This window comes from Oncorhynchus mykiss, chromosome 26 (assembly GCF_013265735.2).
Source record: "Oncorhynchus mykiss isolate Arlee chromosome 26, USDA_OmykA_1.1, whole genome shotgun sequence".
Taxonomy (NCBI): domain Eukaryota; kingdom Metazoa; phylum Chordata; class Actinopteri; order Salmoniformes; family Salmonidae; genus Oncorhynchus; species Oncorhynchus mykiss.
Window position 1 is genome coordinate 38,643,836 of NC_048590.1, and position 21,622 is coordinate 38,665,457.

General features: G+C 44.5%; 1 protein-coding gene across 4 annotated transcripts in view; it reads left to right on the forward strand.

Annotated features, from left to right (window-relative positions):
* LOC110526625 (talin-2) overlaps positions 1-14,932 on the forward strand; it is a 142,011-nt gene extending 127,079 nt beyond the window's left edge. For 2 of the 4 annotated variants that reach the window (XM_036964203.1, XM_036964204.1), the window contains 12 exons: positions 3,621-3,804; positions 4,059-4,184; positions 5,135-5,251; positions 7,428-7,613; positions 7,873-7,980; positions 8,076-8,181; positions 8,314-8,319; positions 8,677-8,801; positions 10,003-10,191; positions 10,349-10,531; positions 10,738-10,863; positions 11,850-14,932. In XM_036964203.1, the coding sequence (XP_036820098.1) occupies positions 3,621-3,804; positions 4,059-4,184; positions 5,135-5,251; positions 7,428-7,613; positions 7,873-7,980; positions 8,076-8,181; positions 8,314-8,319; positions 8,677-8,801; positions 10,003-10,191; positions 10,349-10,531; positions 10,738-10,863; positions 11,850-11,978 (1,585 nt within the window). In that variant the 3' untranslated portion in view covers positions 11,979-14,932. Of the gene's footprint in view, positions 1-3,620; positions 3,805-4,058; positions 4,185-4,426; positions 4,592-5,134; positions 5,252-7,427; positions 7,614-7,872; positions 7,981-8,075; positions 8,182-8,313; positions 8,320-8,676; positions 8,802-10,002; positions 10,192-10,348; positions 10,532-10,737; positions 10,864-11,849 lie in introns of those variants that run through there. The other 2 variants (XM_036964205.1, XM_036964206.1) reach the window with 2 other exon arrangements.
* Positions 14,933-21,622: the final 6,690 nt, after the last annotated feature.

The window sequence follows — 21,622 nt, forward strand, 5'->3', positions numbered from 1 at the left end:
CATGACTGCTGAACAACTAAACTAATCGAATGGCCACCCAGACTATTTACATTGAGTACGGGTTAGGTTTAGGATTAGGGGTTAGGGAAAATAAGAGTTTGAATGAGACTGAATTGTGTCCCCCCACAAGGTTGTGTGTGTGTGTGACAGAGACAGCTGGAATCAGATCTTAGGCCAGGGGTGTCAAACTCATTCCACGGAGACTGAGTGGCTGAGGGTTTTTGTTTTTTCCTTTCAATTAAGACCTAGACAACCAGGTGAGGGGAGTTCCTTACTCATCAGTTACCTTAATTAATCAATCAAGTACAAAGGTGGAGGGAAAACCTGCAGACACTTGGCCCTTTGTGGAATGAGTTTGACACGTGCCTTAGGCCAACCTCCACCCCTGCACACAGTAACAGGAAGACATATAGCCTAGTGATCAGGCAGGAGGAAGTGTCTGGACTGGAATCACACTACAAATCATTCAGACTGGGAGGAGAGGAAGTCGCTCAGTACTTCAGACCAAACACTTCTATTAAACACTTCAGAGGCAGGGGTCAGTACCTTACCTGACCCCTCAAACACAAAAATTATAGTTTTGAATACATTTTATTTGTTTAGTGCTTTGTTACATCTATGAAACAGAAAGCATATGCTTAGGAGCATGACAACAACTTATTTTTAGAAAGACAAAAGAAAATACCCCAACCACCAAGAAGTAGGGTCAAAAGACGCGCGGTCAAATGATGACAACATCAGTAGCCTGAACATCATTAGAAGTAGGGTCAAAAGACGCGCGGTCAAATGATGACAACATCAGTAGCCTGAACATCATTAGAAGTAGGGTCAAAAGACGCGCGGTCAAATGATGACAACATCAGTAGCCTGAACATCATTATAGGCCTTGATAGTGGTCTTGATAAATAGTGTAACTTGGCACAACAGCAATAATGACATTACAATGAATATATGTTAATATGACAGTAGTCAAAAATAAACAATTATTTTCAGCTCGTACTTCATCAGTTGGGTTTAATTTAGCTAGTATCCCTTGTCCTAACAGTTGACACAATGTTCTTATCTTTCACTTGCTTGACACACTTGGACATACCTTTGTTTGGTTGAAGTGCGTAATAGTATCCGGTTTTCTCTTGCTTGTGTCCCGTTGTCTTCAGCACTGTTGTTGAGTACCACAGCTGTGCAGGTTTCTTATTCTGCTCAGAGGCAGGGCACTCCCATATCTGTTTGTTCATGGTGCCTGCCATACTTGTTTTCTTTGCAAGCAACTTGTTCGCCAATGACAGTTTAGTGAAGTAATTGTCCATGGTGACAGTTCTCCCCTTGCTAACGTAAGGTTCCACAAGCCTCATCACCACATTCTCTGAAACTTGTGCCTGCTGCAAGATGTGGATATTTTCCCAGAGATTGAAAGCCGTTCAACAATTACGCTCTCACTATGTAGCGTCCTCCAAGTTGTCCAGAGTAGTCTCATAAGACTGGTTGGATTTGTTTTGCTGATATAGGGAACCTACCATTTTGAGATGATGAGGATTAGAATGGATCAATACAATAGAATGGCCCTCCCTGTTCTTCATTCACAATTGGTGATTACATTAGTAAACTTCTTTCGCTTCCCCTCGCTCATCAACTCACCCCTTTTCCACATCATACTTTACTTAATTTATTTCATCTGTTGTGTGTGTGAAATTAGTTTAGGTGTAGTTTAGGTTCAGTTTCAACTTGGGACTCCACTTTCAACTGTCGGAAGAAGGAGCAGAGCAGGCCCTACTGTTGGGAGGAGGAGCAGAGCAGGCCCTCCTGTTGGGAGGAGGAGCAGAGCAGGCCCTGCTGTTGGGAGGAGGAGCAGAGCAGGCCCTCCTGTTGGGAGGAGGAGCAGAGCGGGCCCTCCTGTTGGGAGGAGGAGCAGAGCGGGCCCTCCTGTTGGGAGGAGGAGCAGAGCGGGCCCTCCTGTTGGGAGGAGGAGCAGAGCGGGCCCTCCTGTTGGGAGGAGGAGCAGAGCGGGCCCTCCTGTTGGGAGGAGGAGCAGAGCGGGCCCTCCTGTTGGGAGGAGGAGCAGAGCGGGCCCTCATGTTGGGAGGAGGAGCAGAGCGGGCCCTCATGTTGGGAGGAGGAGCAGAGCGGGCCCTCATGTTGGGAGGAGGAGCAGAGCGGGCCCTCATGTTGGGAGGAGGAGCAGAGCGGGCCCTCATGTTGGGAGGAGGGGCAGAGCAGGCCGTACTGTTGGGAGGAGGAGCAGAGCAGGTCCTCAAGTTGGGAGGAGGAGCAGAGCAGGCCGTACTGTTGGGAGGAGGAGCAGAGAAGGCCCTCATGATGGGAGGAGGAGCAGAGCAGGCCCTCATGTTGGGAGGAGGAGCAGAGCAGGCCCTGCTGTTGGGAGGAGGAGCAGAGCGGGCCCTCCTGTTGGGAGGAGGAGCAGAGCGGGCCCTCCTGTTGGGAGGAGGAGCAGAGCGGGCCCTCCTGTTGGGAGGAGGAGCAGAGCGGGCCCTCCTGTTGGGAGGAGGAGCAGAGCGGGCCCTCCTGTTGGGAGGAGGAGCAGAGCGGGCCCTCCTGTTGGGAGGAGGAGCAGAGCGGGCCCTCCTGTTGGGAGGAGGAGCAGAGCGGGCCCTCCTGTTGGGAGGAGGAGCAGAGCGGGCCCTCCTGTTGGGAGGAGGAGCAGAGCGGGCCCTCCTGTTGGGAGGAGGAGCAGAGCGGGCCCTCCTGTTGGGAGGAGGAGCAGAGCGGGCCCTCCTGTTGGGAGGAGGAGCAGAGCGGGCCCTCCTGTTGGGAGGAGGAGCAGAGCGGGCCCTCCTGTTGGGAGGAGGAGCAGAGCGGGCCCTCCTGTTGGGAGGAGGAGCAGAGCGGGCCCTCCTGTTGGGAGGAGGAGCAGAGCGGGCCCTCCTGTTGGGAGGAGGAGCAGAGCGGGCCCTCATGTTGGGAGGAGGAGCAGAGCGGGCCCTCATGTTGGGAGGAGGAGCAGAGCGGGCCCTCATGTTGGGAGGAGGGGCAGAGCAGGCCGTACTGTTGGGAGGAGGAGCAGAGCAGGTCCTCAAGTTGGGAGGAGGAGCAGAGCAGGCCGTACTGTTGGGAGGAGGAGCAGAGAAGGCCCTCATGATGGGAGGAGGAGCAGAGCAGGCCCTCATGTTGGGAGGAGGAGCAGAGCAGGCCCTCATGTTGGGAGGAGGAGCAGAGCAGGCCCTCATGTTGGGAGGAGGAGCAGAGCAGGCCCTCATGTTGGGAGGAGGGGCAAGGGGGAAAAAACATTCAAAAATGACATGCCCTCCTATAACTGGTTATTACACCAGTTCTGTTTGTGATATTAAGAATCTAACAACAGTGGTGTTTTTAGACTTATTTAGGAAAAGTCAAGGGGAGAATGGGCAAGAGTTAATGGCAGAGTAATAAAAAAAAAGATAATGAACTGTCAAAATGGGGTTCTAGTGTTAAGAGCTATCATTTTGAATGGGTTAAAAGAGTTTTGGCATATCTTTGTTTTGGTGGAGGGTCGTCTCATAGCAGGATGGTATTAATAAGACCAATAAAATAAAAAACGTAATGTTTTATTTATTTTATTTACCACCTCTTTCGGTCTCTCTTCGTCTGTCCGTCTCTCTCCTCCCTCTCCCCGCACCCCCTCCCAGGGAGAACATATTGAAGACAGCGAAGGCTTTGGTGGAGGACACTAAGATGTTGGTGTCTGGAGCAGCGTCCGGTCAGGACAAACTAGCCCAAGCTGCCCAGTCCTCAGCTAAGACCATCACACAGCTCACTGACGTGGTCAAACTGGGCGCCGCCAGCGTCGGCTCTGACGACCCAGAGACACAGGTGACCTATTATTCATTTTAGGTGACATCTTCAGTTCCCAGAACAGTCCTTAGTGGACAAAATTACTGTACCTTTTTAGACTGTTTTTAATTAATAAAACATAGGCCTACTGCAACTTTCCTTTCAAAGAGACTGCTATTAAAAGTAGGAAGTACTGTAGCTATTTAGGGGGACCTATTGATGTACCCAACCTGGGATGGACTCTACCCCAGGTTGTGTCCTTAATAAGCTGATGATATGTGTGTTCTGTATAGGTGGTTCTGATCAACGCAGTGAAAGACGTGGCCAAGGCCCTGGCTGAGCTCATAGGAGCCACTAAGTGTGCTGCGGGCAAGGCTGCAGACGACCCATCCATGTACCAGCTGAAGAGTGCTGCCAAGGTAGGAGACCCAGTAGGACCCATATTGGACTCTAAGGCCACTGTCTCTAACAGGCATTGTTGCATCATCATCCCTCCTGGCTGTAGCTTATTATACAGTTACTATACATCTTCTTGACAGAGTGCTTTTTAGTCCAGCACTAGGCTTAATCTGTGTCCGGGCAACCGACCAATTCTGTTTGAACTATGTCTAATGCTCTGAAATAAAATATTGTCAGATTAAATATTGTAATGTACGCCCAGTTGTCCCCCAGAGACATGGCAGAAGTGAACGGGATGCCTCCTCAGTCTGATATGTGCATAAAGGGTGTTCTGGTGAGCACTTCCAGTACACCAGATGAAGGCATGCTGTCGTTGTGTGTCATATCAGCAGATTTCATCCCCCTCCTTTAGGCCTAGCCATTAATCAACATCCCATCTACCTCGCCATGCTCGAACCTCATCCAGCGCTAGTCAATGACCCAGCCAAGTGGAAAGGAAGCCAGTGGAAATGTAGTTTAACAGACTGATGGGCTGTGTCCCAAATGGTATCCTATTCCCTATATACTGCTCTACTTGGGGCCCTGGTTATAAGTAGTGCACTATATAGGGAATAGGATGCCATTTGGGATGCAGTCATAGTAATCCAGGGCACTCCTTTTAACCTGCTTTTGGACCTTCTCCATGCCCTAAGGCAGACAGACGGTAGATAACAGGTCAAGTTTGGCTTATATTAACTTCAGCTCAAGCTGCAGGGTGGTTCATGTTGATGGCTGTTGTGCTGCCTGTCTTTCAGTTCCATATGGTGTTTATGTACATAATACCAACAGCACACGCAAACTGTCAACAGAAAAAAAGGTTAATCTCTCCGCCCACCAAAGGCAAGATGTCTCTGATGCCCCCAGTTCTGTCTCTTCCACTGACATCCATGGACCTGTCTCCCCCATTGTCCCCCCTCTGGTAACCCACCAGGTGATGGTGACCAACGTGACGTCCCTGCTGAAGACGGTGAAGGCTGTGGAGGACGAGGCCACGCGGGGGACCAGAGCCCTGGAGGCCACCATTGAATGTATTAAACAGGAACTCACAGTAAGCAGTCATCTATAAAGTTATTTATTTCATCAATGACTTGATTAGGATAGATGACAATGGACATGCTCTCTCACTTCCGCTTTGTGGCCTAAACGTGTCCTCAAGCTAAGCTGTAAATGCTGTCTTAATTACGTACTACAGTGCCTCGCGAAAGTATTCGGCCCCCTTGAACTTTGCGACCTTTTGCCACATTTCAGGCTTCAAACATAAAGATATAAAACTGTCATTTTTTGTGAAGAATCAACAACAAGTGGGACACAGTCATGAAGTGGAACGACATTTATTGGATATTTCAAACTTTTTTAACAAATTAAAAACTGAAAAATTGGGCGTGCAAAATTATTCAGCCCCCTTAAGTTAATACTTTGTAGCGCCACCTTTTGCTGCGATTACAGCTGTAAGTCGCTTGGGGTATGTCTCTATCAGTTTTGCACATCGAGAGACTGAATTTTTTTCCCATTCCTCCTTGCAAAACAGCTCGAGCTCAGTGAGGTTGGATGGAGAGCATTTGTGAACAGCAGTTTTCAGTTCTTTCCACAGATTCTCGATTGGATTCAGGTCTGGACTTTGACTTGGCCATTCTAACACCTGGATATGTTTATTTTTGAACCATTCCATTGTAGATTTTGCTTTATGTTTTGGATCATTGTCTTGTTGGAAGACAAATCTCCGTCCCAGTCTCAGGTCTTTTGCAGACTCCATCAGGTTTTCTTCCAGAATGGTCCTGTATTTGGCTCCATCCATCTTCCCATCAATTTTAACCATCTTCCCTGTCCCTGCTGAAGAAAAGCAGGTCCAAACCATGATGCTGCCACCACCATGTTTGACAGTGGGGATGGTGTGTTCAGCTGTGTTGCTTTTACGCCAAACATAACGTTTTGCATTGTTGCCAAAAAGTTCAATTTTGGTTTCATCTGACCAGAGCACCTTCTTCCACATGTTTGGTGTGTCTCCCAGGTGGCTTGTGGCAAACTTTAAACGACACTTTTTATGGATATCTTTAAGAAATGGCTTTCTTCTTGCCACTCTTCCATAAAGGCCAGATTTGTGCAATATACGACTGATTGTTGTCCTATGGACAGAGTCTCCCACCTCAGCAGTTCATCCAGAGTGGTCATGGGCCTCTTGGCTGCATCTCTGATCAGTCTTCTCCTTGTATGAGCTGAAAGTTTAGAGGGATGGCCAGGTCTTGGTAGATTTGCAGTGGTCTGATACTCCTTCCATTTCAATATTATCGCTTGCACAGTGCTCCTTGGGATGTTTAAAGCTTGGGAAATATTTTTGGATCCAAATCCGGCTTTAAACTTCTTCACAACAGTATCTCGGACCTGCCTGGTGTGTTCCTTGTTCTTCATGATGCTCTCTGCGCTTTTGACGGACCTCAGAGACTATCACAGTGCAGGTTCATTTATACGGAGACATGATTACACACAGGTGGATTGTATTTATCATCATTAGTCATTTAGGTCAACATTGGATCATTCAGAGATCCTCACTGAACTTCTGGAGAGAGTTTGCTGCACTGAAAGTAAAGGGGCTGAATAATTTTGCACGCCCAATTTTTCAGTTTTTGATTTGTTAAAAAAGTTTGAAATATCCAATAAATGTCGTTACACTTCATGATTGTGTCCCACTTGTTGTTGATTCTTCACAAAAAAATACAGTTTTATATCTTTATGTTTGAAGCCTGAAATGTGGCAAAAGGTCGCAAAGTTCAAGGGGGCCGAATACTTTCGCAAGGCACTGTATAAAAGCATTGACATATTGAATCATCAACCATAACGGTTTATATACTCGTCACTAGATGAGCTCTGAACTCTAGAACGGCCCAGGCCCTGTGTTTTCCCTGCTATCCTTATCTTTAGTAACTGACAGAGGACCACAGATCTCCATTAGTTTGTGGTTCCAGCTCTAAGCTTTATCAGTACCCCCTCAGGACAGCCTCCTAGTGCAGCTACTACAACTAGAGCCTTGATCAAACACGGCTATTACCATGGCATCAATAAGATAAACCAGAGTTAAAACTCAACAACCAGTGTTGCCACATTGGGACACATTAGTATGCCTGTTGTGTGTTTGGTCATTATAGGACATAGCCCATTATATGGAGAGCTGTTTGATATATTAAATCAGTGAGATTTTTAAGAACATATTGAGTGTTGTATTTCTTCAGGTGTTCCAGTCTAAAGACGTCCCGGAGAAGTCGACCACGCCTGAAGAGTTCATCCGCATGACCAAGGGCATCACCACGGCAACAGCCAAAGCAGTGGCGGCTGGGAACTCTGCACGACAGGAGGATGTGATCTCCACAGCTAACCTGAGTCGCAAGGCCATCTTCGACATGCTGACCACATGCAAGGTTCTGATCAATACTCCTTACTAGGGAAGATGCCCCCTACCTCCTGTCCCCTACCCTCCTATCCTGTATACTTAAACCCTGACCAGCACGGCCATTTTCAACATGCTGACTATATGCAAGGTTGTGATCATCCCTAGGCCCTAAACCGTGTGGATGTTAGAGGAAGAATAGATATTGATATTACTCCTCATCTCATCAATATTGACCACCTGGAAAGTGGAACATCTGACTCCTAACACTGTGTGTCTGTGTCCCTCAGCAAGCAGCTTACCACCAGGAGGTGAACAAGGACGTACGGAGCAGAGCACTGCTCTACGGGACAGAGTGCACCACAGGTTACATTGACCTACTGGAGCATGTGCTGCTGGTAGGTTGGGTGGGTGTGTCTGTGATTTGAGAATAGAGTAATAGTGATGATGGGGATGTTTTCCTGAACCACCTCTACTCTGTGTGTATCTCCAGGTCCTCCAGGGACCTACAGCAGAGCAGAAACATCAGCTGGTGTTCTACTCTAAACGTGTTGCTGGGGCTGTTACTGAACTCATCCAGACTGCTGAGGCCATGAAAGGTGAGAGGAGACACTTCACGGAACTACTGTACGCCTGCTTCATAATATAGGACAGTAATGATCATTTAGCAGATATACTGTATGTATCCAGAGTGTTCTATTAACAGTCTGTTCCTGCCTTCTTTGCCACAGATGGAGGTAAGTTAAGAATGTAACCAGTTGTGATTCAGGGCCGACCGTTGAATTGTCCCTCTTTACAGGTCCGTTAGTCTAACAATATCCCCATTCATCCATCATGCTCTTCATTTTAGATTCCTTCTCACCATAAAGACATTGTGAAATGCTCATCACCATGTCCATTGCAGTGTGGATGCTCTTCATTTGCGTATTTAATGTCACTGATAAGATGATTGCGATTCAATCTTAAACACACTTAATTTGCTGTGCACGCCGTGTCATGTGGCATTTGTTCTGTCTCTGTGGTCTTCATATTGTGAGGCATGCTCTGTTCATACACTGCTGTGTGTGTGGTAACTCACTGTGTGTGTGTTTCAGGCACAGAGTGGGTGGACCCAGAGGACCCCACAGTGATAGCAGAGACGGAGCTGTTGGGGGCGGCAGCGTCCATCGAAGCAGCGGCTAAGAAACTGGAGCAGCTGAAACCCAGAGCCAAGCCCAAGGTAGGAGACTACACCACCCACAACGCACCTCACACGCCACATGGGTATTTTTAACCCCCAATTTCTACACTAATAACATAAATGGGATGCATAAGTTGGAGCAAGAATGACAATCCTGTCAGTAATGTTGTCTTGGTGCTTGTCTCTTTGTTGGTGTGTTTGTCATTATGTGGCTGTCTGTTTAGAGACAGTGTCTCATCAGTTTTGACACGAAGGTTCTGTGGTGTTCAGTCGCCGTGAGTCAGTGTTAGATCCATAGGGTGATGCTCTATTCACTATTTGAATGTCTAATACTTGTATTGTCTCTCCTCACATACAGTGAAAGTAGTGGCAACCTCTCTGTCTCTGGATTTATTCATGTTTGTACGCCTGTATGTACACCCGTCTGTATGTACTTTGGTACGTCTACCAGTCTGTCAGTCTGTCTGTAGCTGATATCATGTACATCGTTCAGGAGGAACCTCCTACTCTATTCTGACCTTCTGCTCACCGCTCCCTCCTCTCTCCCTCCTTCACTCTTTTCCTCTTTCAGTCCCTTTCTCCCTCCCCTTCCTGCTGTCTATGTTTCTAACCCTTCTGTTCCTCCATTCCTCCTCTCTCCCTCCTTCACTCTTTTCCTCTTTCAATCCCTTTCTCCCTCCCCTTCCTGCTGTCTATGTTTCTAACCCTTCTGTTCCTCCCTTCCTTCTCTCTCCCTCTCTTTCTTTCTCCCTCTCTCTTTTCCCCCTCCTGTCCTGTAGTTCTAGCTGTAGCCCATCCGTCCCTATATACTGTAGAAGTACTACTCTGATCAGAGTATAAACCCTCGAAGCCTTCTCTGCAGGCCTCTGTCTGATATGTTTGATATATTAGGTTGTTATTTAATCCAACTATATATCAAACATATTTCTACAGTGTCCCGCCCTGTCTACAGACTGTGTGTGTGAGGGACTGGTCTAATCTTGGAATGCCTTGGCATAGAATAGTTGTAAGTGTTTTGTGTTCTTATTTCGTTTAGTTTGCCCCAAATAACAGATGAGAAGTTTCTGTAGTGCAGACAGTACGGATTTGTAAACAAATCTGTCAGTGAACTATTTTGAAATTGAAAGACTCTAAAACTCCAACATCAAAACCATTACGTTTGCCATGTAATATGATTGCAGCCTATCTTTGTCTCGTCCTGTGAGACGTCTGAGTTGTGACTGTCTCGTCTCCCCTTCAGCAAGCAGATGAAACACTGGACTTTGAGGAGCAGATCCTGGAAGCAGCTAAGTCCATCGCTGCAGCCACCAGTGCCCTGGTCAAGTCTGCCTCAGCTGCCCAGAGAGAGCTGGTGGCTCAGGGCAAGGTGGGCTCTATTCCAGCTAACGCAGTGGATGATGGTCAGTGGTCCCAGGGTCTCATCTCAGCGGTACGTACACACACCTACACACACAATCTAAATAAAGCCTCCAAATAATGTTTATCAATCCTTTTTTTGGAAGAGCTGGAATGAACACATCATTAATTCTAAGGGATTGGATCTTTGAAATGTATATGAACCGTTCTCTCTGTGTTCTCGCCTACAGGCCCGGATGGTAGCAGCAGCCACCAGTAACCTGTGTGAGGCAGCTAATGCCTCGGTCCAGGGCCAAGCCAGCGAGGAGAAGCTGATCTCGTCAGCCAAGCAGGTGGCAGCCTCCACAGCCCAGCTCCTAGTGGCCTGTAAGGTTAAAGCTGACCAGGACTCTGAGGCCATGAGGAGACTACAGGTACGAGGATGATGAATAACAAATTGCCCCCTGCCTCCTAGGCACTCCTGTAGATCCTACACGTCTATCTAATTGTTTCAGATCTGGAGGGGTGCCGGGGGAGACGGGGCTCAGTGTAACCCCACAAACACACATCTTGTGATTAGCATTGTGTAATAGTTGTAACATGTTATGTGGTATGATATTGATGGACTGTCCTCCCAAAGGCTGCTGGTAACGCAGTAAAGAGGGCGTCGGACAACCTGGTCCGAGCGGCCCAGAAAGCTGCGTTCCACAAGGCAGACGATGACAACGTGGTGGTCAAGACCAAGTTTGTGGGAGGAATCGCTCAGGTGAGACTTCAGCGCTCTGGCAGACTCCACAGTGACATGTAGACTGTTCAAACCTGATTTACTCTTGTCAAGCCTTTCAGTTCTATAAGTGGAACAACTCCAAGCATTTATCAGGAGCTGACAGCACTGTACAGTATGTTGTACAGGCTGGTTTGAATCAGGTGTTGTGTAGTAACTGGTGCCTGTTCTATCCTTGTGTTAATTATCTAGGTGTTGTGTAGTAACTGGCGCCTGTTCTATCCTAGTGTTAATTAGCTAGGTGTTGTGTAGTAACTGGCGCCTGTTCTATCCTAGTGTTAATTAGCTAGGTGTTGTGTAGTAACTGGCGCCTGTTCTGTCCTAGTGTTAATTAGTTAGGTGTTGTGTAGTAACTGGCGCCTGTTCTATCCTAGTGTTAATTAGCTAGGTGTTGTGTAGTAACTGGCGCCTGTTCTATCCTTGTGTTAATTAGCTAGGTGTTGTGTAGTAACTGGCGCCTGTTCTATCCTAGTGTTAATTAGCTAGGTGTTGTGTAGTAACTGGCGCCTGTTCTATCCTAGTGTTAATTAGCTAGGTGTTGTGTAGTAACTGGCGCCTGTTCTATCCTAGTGTTAATTCGCTAGGTGTTGTGTAGTAACTGGCGCCTGTTCTAGCCTAGTGTTAATTAGCTAGGTGTTGTGTAGTAACTGGCGCCTGTTCTAGCCTAGTGTTAATTAGCTAGGTGTTGTGTAGTAACTGGAGCCTGTTCTATCCTAGTGTTAATTAGCTAGGTGTTGTGTAGTAACTGGCGCCTGTTCTATCCTAGTGTTAATTAGCTAGGTGTTGTGTAGTAACTGGCGCCTGTTCTAGCCTAGTGTTAATTAGCTAGGTGTTGTGTAGTAACTGGTGCCTGTTCTAGCCTAGTGTTAATTAGCTAGGTGTTGTGTAGTAACTGGCGCCTGTTCCATCCTAGTGTTAATTAGCTAGGTGTTGTGTAGTAACTGGCGCCTGTTGTATCCTGTGTCCAGATCATAGCAGCCCAGGAGGAGATGCTGAGGAAGGAGAGAGAGCTGGAGGAGGCCAGGAAGAAGCTGGCTCAGATCAGACAGCAACAGTACAAGTTCTTACCCAGTGAACTACGGGAGGACGAGAACTGAGCTATACCCTGCTGCATTGCTATGCTGCCGCTGTGTTTGTGTGTGTGTGTATTGAGTGCATTTGTACCTGTGCGTCTATATGTAATATGTTACCACACACACAAGCTGTGGCCCAAATTGACTTTCCTAGTGTGCAACAAGGTTAAGTTGGTCTTTTAATATGCCCACTCAAACAGTGGGGTCAAGCCCAGAATGGGACATGGATCGCCACTGTCTACTACACCTGCAGGGGTCTTTAACTACCAGGAGTTGTCTACTACCACTATGACTTGGCTTGTGACGGTCTATTACCCTGCATTACCTGCCAGTTAACCTACACCGGAAAAAAGTATTCTCTAGAAGCAATGGATTTGTAACAGGTGAACAAGCTGAAAAATGTGCATCATAACAGTTTGAATGTTTTTCTCTATGGAGCTATACATTTGATGTGATTAGATACCAGTGTTGACATTGAATCTCCAAACTAAGGGGATATCTCTAGATGTTAGCATGGTCTTAACCTTTTGGCCGGACTTTCTTTCATAAAGGAAGAAGAGTGTGATATGTTAGGTGCATACAGTACATTAGGCATTTACACACACATTGCTATTCATTTCCTTTTTTATGAGACAAGTGAGAAATTATAGCATTTCATAGATATTACTAGTGTTTGAAATTCCACACTTGGGTGATTTGACACTTATGTCACCTTGTGGTCTATAAATATATCTCCTTGTCAGACAGCAAGTAATTCAGACAGTTGAGGTATTTGGAGCATATTGAAGGATAGCTTATGAATCTTATTTCATGGAACCATTTTTGTTGCATTGACCGTTCGTCTTGCGTAGACACTTTTTAATAATCCTTGTTTAGATGGGCTCTTGACACTGAAGATTGAAATGTGCCTAGAGTTGATAAATGCTTAAATGTGTGTCAAATTGCTCGAGACCTCTTTACAACAACCTCTTATGATGCATTACAATCTAGTACTTTATTATTTCTGTGATTTGGAGGCGAAGTTACTACAGAATAACATTTTTTAGCAAGTTAAAATACTCTGACATTTACAGTAAGCTTAACTAGTCTCATCCCTTCCACTACTACAGATCTCCTAGCCCTGCATAACCTGGACCGTGGACAGTCAGTTAACTGGCTTCCTTCTACTATTCTCATTAGTTTACAGTTGATATTGAGCCATACAGCTAGAACTGATGTTCATGAAGCAATACTATGAAGGTGCTGTAGGGGGCAGTGTTGGTGTCCTCACAGCCTCCTGACATGCAATGTAATGAAGTAACCTCTTGCTTGATCTTTTCAAACCTCAAACACTGCACCTCTGAAAACCGTTCAGATACTGTAAGAAAAAATACTAATGTAGGAAACAATTGCTGGTCTTGAAAATGTATTACGATATAAGTAGGAGTTTTAAAAAAACATCCAGGCAATCTGAAAAGATTCTCATTGATAAAGCGTGATTTCTCTGCAACTCATAATGCAAGCTGAAATGGATGGCTCTGATATTGTAACACCCCAGACCTCTTGAATGAATGTGAAGCAGTAAATCTTTGTTGACTATACACAATGTACTGTGCTTCTGATGGTTACCCCTGCTGTCTTACACGGGGCTGAGTCCCCCATCCCTCCATAGCGGCCTGTTGGACCACTACAGTGGATCATGTCCTGTTGTTCTTCACCTGTTGAATCCGTCTCACTCTTACTCTAATGGTGCTTTGTGTAACTGTAGTGAGAAGTGCTACTATTGCAGTATATTTACCTTCTGTTTGCCAGGCTTGTGTTCATTATGCACCGAAAGGAGGAAATCGGAGGAGGGATTACCTAGAATTGTCCAATAGAACAACAAAAAAATCCTAATGAACACAACCCAGGTTTGGTTCTAGCGTTTGGTTTTACTAGTTTTATGGACAGTCAGTGAGTATCGGTTAGCAAACAAATCATTATTGTGAGGTAAAGATCTGCTCTTGCGTGTCAGTCATATGCATGGCTTCTGGGTTCTAATTATTTTCTAAACTACACGACGCACTGAATGGTATTGGTATTCTGAACTGCACATAAGGACAATAACCCCTAATAAACTGCAAATGGTCCATGTTAAACATGTTTTACTCCGTATTGATGTGTAACAGTAGACTCTACAGTTCTGTCAGAGTTCACGCATCTGGTTGTTGTAGTATTATGTCATTAGTGCCTTAGTCTCTAGCTCATACAGCGTCTGGTCTGCTTGTGACAACTTATCTAGCTGGATAAAGGAGTGTGGTCAGTATCAATGAGTAGGGCCTTGAGTTGTTCCTGTCATAGCCTATTACCAAGACGTTTAGGTCCCATAGAGATGAAAAACACGGCCTCACAGGTACTACTGCGTTGTCCTATAAACTGTACCTCTGTCCCCATCTTTCTGCCTGATGCACCCATGGCCTTGAGGGCAGAGACGAATGTGTCACTGTGTAAAGAGTACCATCACTATATGTATATGATATATATGAAGACAACACATTTTTGTACTGCATTCCATGGGCATGTATCAAGATGCTTCTGAACTCTATCTATGACAGAATGGAGTCTGTCGTTCGGTTATTGTATGTTACAAGTAAATCATAGGATTCACACACTCCGGACAATAGGTCTGTACTCTGCTGTCTCGCAAAAGTTTTATGGATTGAATTAATTTTTTCTTTCTCTTTTAAGCCACGAGGAATCGTTGTTTTAAGGATAAATGTGATAAGGATATTAAGATGTATAGCTGTCACTGTTCATGTAGTGTGACACATTTCAATGGTAGGGAGAAACTGTTCATACCTGTGTGTTTGTCTCATAATGAATTCAATGATAATTAAAGTGCAGTTCTACAAGAAAGATAGATATGAAGTGACAATGACCTACAGTATGGAAACTATTTATCTGGCCACAAGAAAACATCTTCTTTTTGTATTCACTGAAAATAAAGGGTTTCAAAGTAATATGGCCTGCAGAATTGTGTTTTTACCTGTTTTGTTTTTGTTGTCTTGTTGAATACAGGAGTGTGATCATGAATGGACAGGCTAACATTGTGTCTGATTCCAGCAGCCTTCTCCTAGACTAATCTACATTCTCAGGTTCAGGCCAGCTGGAAATGAAGTCACAGATGACAGAGAAGTTGTTGTTTAAAGATGAGGTCAAAGCCTGTGACAGACTAATCTACATTCTCAGGTTCAGGCCAGCGGGAAATGAAGTCACAGATGACAGAGAAGTTGTTGTTTAAAGATGAGGTGAAAGCCTGTGACAGACTAATCTACATTCGCAGGTTCAGGCCATTGTGCCAGCTGGAAATGAAGTCACAGATGACAGAGAAGTTGTTGTTTAAAGATGAGGTGAAAGCCTGTGACAGACGAATCTACATTCTCAGGTTCAGGCCAGCTGGAAATGAAGTCACAGATGACTGAGAAGTTGTTGTTTAAAGATGAGGTGAAAGCCTGTGACAGACTAATCTACATTCTCAGGTTCAGGCCAGCTGGAAATGAAGTCACAGATGACAGAGAAGTTGTTGTTTAAAGATGAGGTGAAAGCCTGTGACAGACTAATCTACATTCTCAGGTTCAGGCCAGCTGGAAATGAAGTCACAGATGACTGAGAAGTTGTTGTTTAAAGATGAGGTGAAAGCCTGTGACAGACTAATCTACATTCTCAGGTTCAGGCCAGCTGGAAATGAAGTCACCGATGACTGAGGAGTTGATGTTTAAAGATGAGGTGAAAGCCTGTGACAGACTAATCTACATTCTCAGGTTCAGGCCAGCTGGAAATGAAGTCACAGATGACAGAGAAGTTGTTGTTTAAAGATGAGGTGAAAGCCTGTGACAGACTAATGACTTGTATACTGTAGTAAAGCTTTAATAATCACAAATCCTAGCATCACATCCTGCACATAAAAACATGCACTACTAGTGCAATAACAGAACATGATCCTGTGGTTTGAAGAGACCTACTGCTCTAAAGGTGACTTTTTCAGGCAGGGTCCCTTTAAGCAGCTCCTCTGTCAGTGAAGGTAGATGGTATTTCTGAGTCAGCAGTGAGCCTTGTGCTATATTTAGCTGGGGTTGGTTAGAGCTGAGACAGGTACTAATTCTGTCTCGCTCTAAAATCTGAGGAGGGAGGTGATTTGTAAATTACACGGGGCAGAGTCCCCATCCCTCCATAGGGGCCTGTTGGATAATACCCATAATTCTTGGGAGGAAGGGTGGATCGCAATACCATAATCACTGATCTCAAGGTGCTGGACAGGTGAAAGCAAAATGGCACCCATCCGATTCTTTAAATCAGTGAAGTAGGACAATCTACTGGTTCACAATTGGAGTTCTGTAGCCCCATAAAGTAGCCTACAAGATTTATATGGTCATGTCTCGCGGGGCCGCCCTTCCAAATCTTGTCTTGTTGACACGTGAGAAGCCTGGGCTATATGTGGTTCAATGTGTTCCCTTCAATCAGTTTTGAAAGGAAACTTCTCTGTTAGAACATATTGGGAAGTAAAAGACAAGAAGAGTGTAGGTACTTTTTTTGAAAAGTATAGTGCCACATGTCACAATAAAACTTCCTGAATCAGCTGTTGTCTTTTGTCTGAGGCAATCCTCCCACCCTCCAACCCCAACTCTTTGGCATACATGCTGCCACAGAGGGAACTTGAGACACCAATGACAAAGTTCCCAGACCAGCTGCAGTCACCCTTTTGAATGCTGCACCAAGAGCTACACATAGACATCACACATGGATGTTATCTGTGGGTGGGTGGCCTCAGAGGTAGCAAGGTTCTGCTCTGCCCGAAACCACATTGTAAATGAGATGGGTAGCTGTTGTCAAGCAATCGTTTAGCGTGTCGGTCTCTGTCTTTCGAAGTACCCACATGGTGTGAAAATGAACAGGAATTGTTCAACTAGTCTTGACATTGTGAAGATGAAATCATCTGCCTTTCTCAAAGTTCTTAAACTACAGTGAAATGCGGGGGTTCGAAGAAAACCTCTGCACCCATGTGTTACAATACAGGCACATATGGAGGCCTTTGGAAGGAATACATTTTAGCTATTGATCCCATTGTGGAATTGTACTACTCTGAGAATGTAGACAATGTCTACTGCATTTCAAGCCCCTTTTCACCTGACCCATTGTGTTGTTTTTATTAAAATACCATAAAGTCCTGGTTAATGAAGAGGACTGCCAGAGGTCTGTAGGGTTCACATAGTTATTACCAGAGACTGACACTCTCACCCACGACCGCGTTACAACCGACCGCATACTTTCCACCAGCCTGAGAATTCTAGGGATACTCTACACACCCCAATGCTACTGTCAGACCAGTGGTGTGGGATTGAGGGGTATACTGTTATGATGGGCTTAGAGACATCAAGGAAGCACATGTATTACATGACTGACAGAGATACAGTAAGTTTTATGTAATCCCAAGTTCCCAGTAATGGAGGGCCATAGAATCATAGGGTCAGATACTTCAGTAGTAAAAGGGTTTATCACTTCCCCAGTAAGAATACCTAAATATAATTTACACAGTTAAGTTAACTCTGTGTACATTTAATTCCATGTACTTTATTTTGGCCCAGCCTGGTCCCTGAGCTATTTTGGAGTTGGCTATACAGCACAAACAGATCTGGGACCAGGATTTCAGAGGCCCTAGATGCTTGGCTAGACTTTCTAAAGCATTATGATGAGTTGGCCAGGTACTGTGTTTGTGTATCTGTGTCTAGTATCTGTCTCCATTAGCCCCAAAAGTCCTGGGAAAGCATGGCTTCTGCTCTGAGCCTCTCTGATCTCTGTATGAGCGGTCTATGTGGCCTTTGATCTGTGTTTATGAGCGGCATGCTGTGCCTGGCAGCAGTTGGACAAAACCCAGGCTAACAAGAGAATGACAGCTGCCTGTGTAGTGCCTGCCATAAAATGAGATGGGCAGACACCCCAGGGAGAACATTAGTGATCACTGCAAACTATTTATCTAATGCTTCAGTCTGCTTCAAAGTACATACAGTGCCTTCAGAAAGTATTCATACCCCTTGACTTATTCCACATTTTGTTATGTTAGTCTTATTTTCTAAATTGATTCATTTTCTCACCCATCTATACACAATAACCCATAATGGCAAAGTGAAAACATGTTTTTAGAAATTATTGCAAATTTATTGAAAATGAAATGAAAGTATTCACACCACTCAGTCAATACTTTCTAGAAGCACCTTTTGCAGCGATTACAGCTGTGAGTCTTTCTGGGTGAGTCTCTAAGAGCTTTCCACGCCTGGATTGTGCAAAATTTGCACATTATTCTTTTAAAAATTATAGTATTCCACTAGGATTTTTCCTCAAGGATTTGTCCTGTGCTTAGCTCCATTCTATTACTTTTTTATCCTGAAAAACTCCCCAGTCCTTAAAGATTACAATAATTCCCATAACATGATGCAGCCACCACTATGTTTGAAAATATAGAGAGTGGTACTCAGTAATGTGTTGTATTGGATTTGCACCAAACAACACTTTATATTCAGGACAAAAATATAATTGCTTTGCCACATTTTTGCAGTGTTACTTTAGTGCCTTGTTGCAAACAGGTCTTTTGTAATATTTTTTTGGAGTAACTACAATGTTATTGATCAATCCTCAGTTTTCTCTGTAACTGCTTTAAAGTCACCATTGGTAAAATCCCTGAGCGGTTTCCTAACCTAACAAGATTGTATATTATTATATATATATTATATATTATACAGTTGATTAACAAATGTGCACGACAGTATTCATACCTTGGTTTTTGTGGTAAATGTGAATAAAAAACTGTATAAAAAACTGTTTTTATACACATCCAGTTGATGTCGGAAGTTTACATACACTTAGGTTGGAGTCATTAAAATTCATTTTTCATCCACTCCACACATTTCTTGTTAACAAACTATAGTTTTGGCAAGTCGGTTAGGACATCTACTTTGTGCATGACAAAAGTAATTTTTCCAACAATTGTTTACAGACAGATTAATTAACTTATAATTCACTGTATCACAATTCCAGTGGGTCAGAAGTTTACATACACTGTTGATTGTGCCTTTAAACAGCTTGGAAAATTCAATAAAATGATGTCATGGCTTTAGAAGCTTCTGATGGGCTAATTGACATAATTTGAGTCAGTTGGCGGTGTACGTGTGGATGTATTTCAAGGCCTACCTTCAAACTCAGTGCCTCTTTGCTTGACATCATGGGAAAATCTAAAGAAATCAGCCAAGACCTCAGAAAACAATTGGAGACCTCCACAAGTCTGGTTCGTCCTTGGGAGAAATTTCCAAACGCCTGAAGGTAGGTACCACGTTCATCTGTACAAACAATAGTACGCAAGTATAAACACCATGGGACCACGCAACCATCATTCCGCTCAGGAAGGAGACGCATTCTGTCTCCTAGAAAAGTGCAAATCACTCCCAGAACAACAGCAAAGGACCTTGTGAAGAAGCTGGAGGGAAGAGGTACAAAAGGATCTATATCCACAGTAAAACACGTCCTATATCGACATAACCTGAAAGGCTGCTCAGCAAGGAAGAAGCCACTGCTCCAAAACCGCCATAAAAAAGCCAGACTACGGTTTGCAACTGCACATGGGGAAAAATATCGTACTTTTTGGAGAAATGTCCTCTGATCTGATGAAACAAAAATAGAACTGTTTGGCCATAATGACCATTGTTGTGTTTGGAGGAATAAGGGAGAGGCTTGTAAGCCAAATAACACCATCCCAACTGTGAAGCATGGGGGTGGCAGCATCATGCTGTTGGGGTGCTTTGCTGCAGGAGGGACTGATGCACTTCACAAAATAGATGGAATCATGAGGAAGAAAAATTTGATGAATATATTGAAGCAACACTTCAAGATATCAGTCAGGAATTTAAAGCTTAGTCGCAAATGGGTCTTCCAAATGGACAATGACCCCAAGCATACTTCCAAAGTTGTGGCAAAATGGCTTAAGGACAACAAAGTCAAGGTATTGGAGTGGCCATCACAAAGCCCTGACCTCAATCCTATAGAAAATTTGTGGGCAGAACTGAAAAAGCGTGTGTGAGCAAGGAGGCCGACAAACCTGACTCAGTCACACCAGCTCTGTCAGGAGGAATGGACCAAAATTCACCCAACTTATTGTGGGAAGCTGGTAGAAGGCTACCCAAAATGTTTGATCCAAGTTAAACAATTTAAAGGCAATGCTACCAAATACTAATTGAGTGTATGCAAACTTCTGACCCACTGGGAATGTGATGAAAGAAATAAAAGATTAAATAAATCATTGTCTCCTATTATTCTCACATTTCACATTCTTAAAATAAAGTGGTTATCCTAACTGACCTAAGTCAGGGACTTTTTACTGGAATTAAATGTCAGGGATTGTGAAAAACTGAGTTTAAATGTATTTGAGTGTAAATGTAAGGTGTATGTAAACTTCCAACGTCAACTGTATTTGTAGTTGTTCACATAATATAAGTCAGAACCGTCCGGAGTAGTGATGCTATTCGGGCGGGAGGGTGCGGGCAGCAATCGGTTGAAGAGCATGCACTTAGTTTTACTTGCATTTAAAAGCAGTTGGAGGCCTCGGAAGGAGTGTTGTATGGCATTGAAGCTCGTTTGGAAGTTTGTTAGCACAGTGTCCAAAGAAGGGCCAGTTATATACAGAATGGTGTCGTCTGCATAGAGGTGGATCAGGAAATCGCCCGCAGCAAGAGCAACATCATTGATATATACAGAGAAAAGAGTCGGCCTGAGACTTGAACCCTGTGGCACCCCCATAGAGACTGACAGAGGTCCGGACAACAGGCCCTCCGATTTGACACACTGAACTCTATCTGAGAAGTAGTTGATGAAGCAGGCGAGGCAGTCATTAGAGAAACCAAGGCTGTTGAGTCTGCCGATAAGAATGTGGTGATTGACAGAGTCGAAAGCCTTGGCCAGGTATATGAAGATGGCTGCACAGTACTGTCTTTTATCGATGCCGGTTATGATATAGTTTAGGACCTTGAGCGTGGCTGGGGTGCACCCATGACCAGCACGGAAACTAGATTGCATAGTGTAGAAGGTACGATGGGCCAACATGTGATCTGCATAACATTCATGCGACAAAGCAATACCAATTGTACATACCTTTGTGTGCCTCCTCGTCAGTATACCTACAGACACACACAAATAAGTTGGCAGTTTAGTCATCTGCACCCAATGCAGCTATAGCCTTCAACATACTCATACCTCTTTGTTGATTGACATCCACTGAATTGTGTCTATTTTCTGTTTTAGAACTAATTTTAAAAGCGAGAAAGTGCCAAACACAGCCATTTGCACAAATATGAAAAGATAGATAGTATCACCATAAAACAATATCAATTTAGATCATACAAGGGAGAAACCTTAAATTGAGGAGATCTTCCAAATGTTTAGTTAAGTGCCTGAACCTGCTGTTTTCTCAAATTCAAATCCAAATGTTTCTGTTGGGCAGTTAGGCACCTGCAAGAACCCACAAGAACTAAGGAGGTTCCTTGATGAACCCCACCTCCTATGGGGTTCTTGGAAGTAACTTTTGGGGGCATTTTTCAGTGTCAATAACCCTAAGGTTCTTCAACGAACTTTGAGGATCTTAGAATAATCCTTGTTGAAGCCCTATGTAC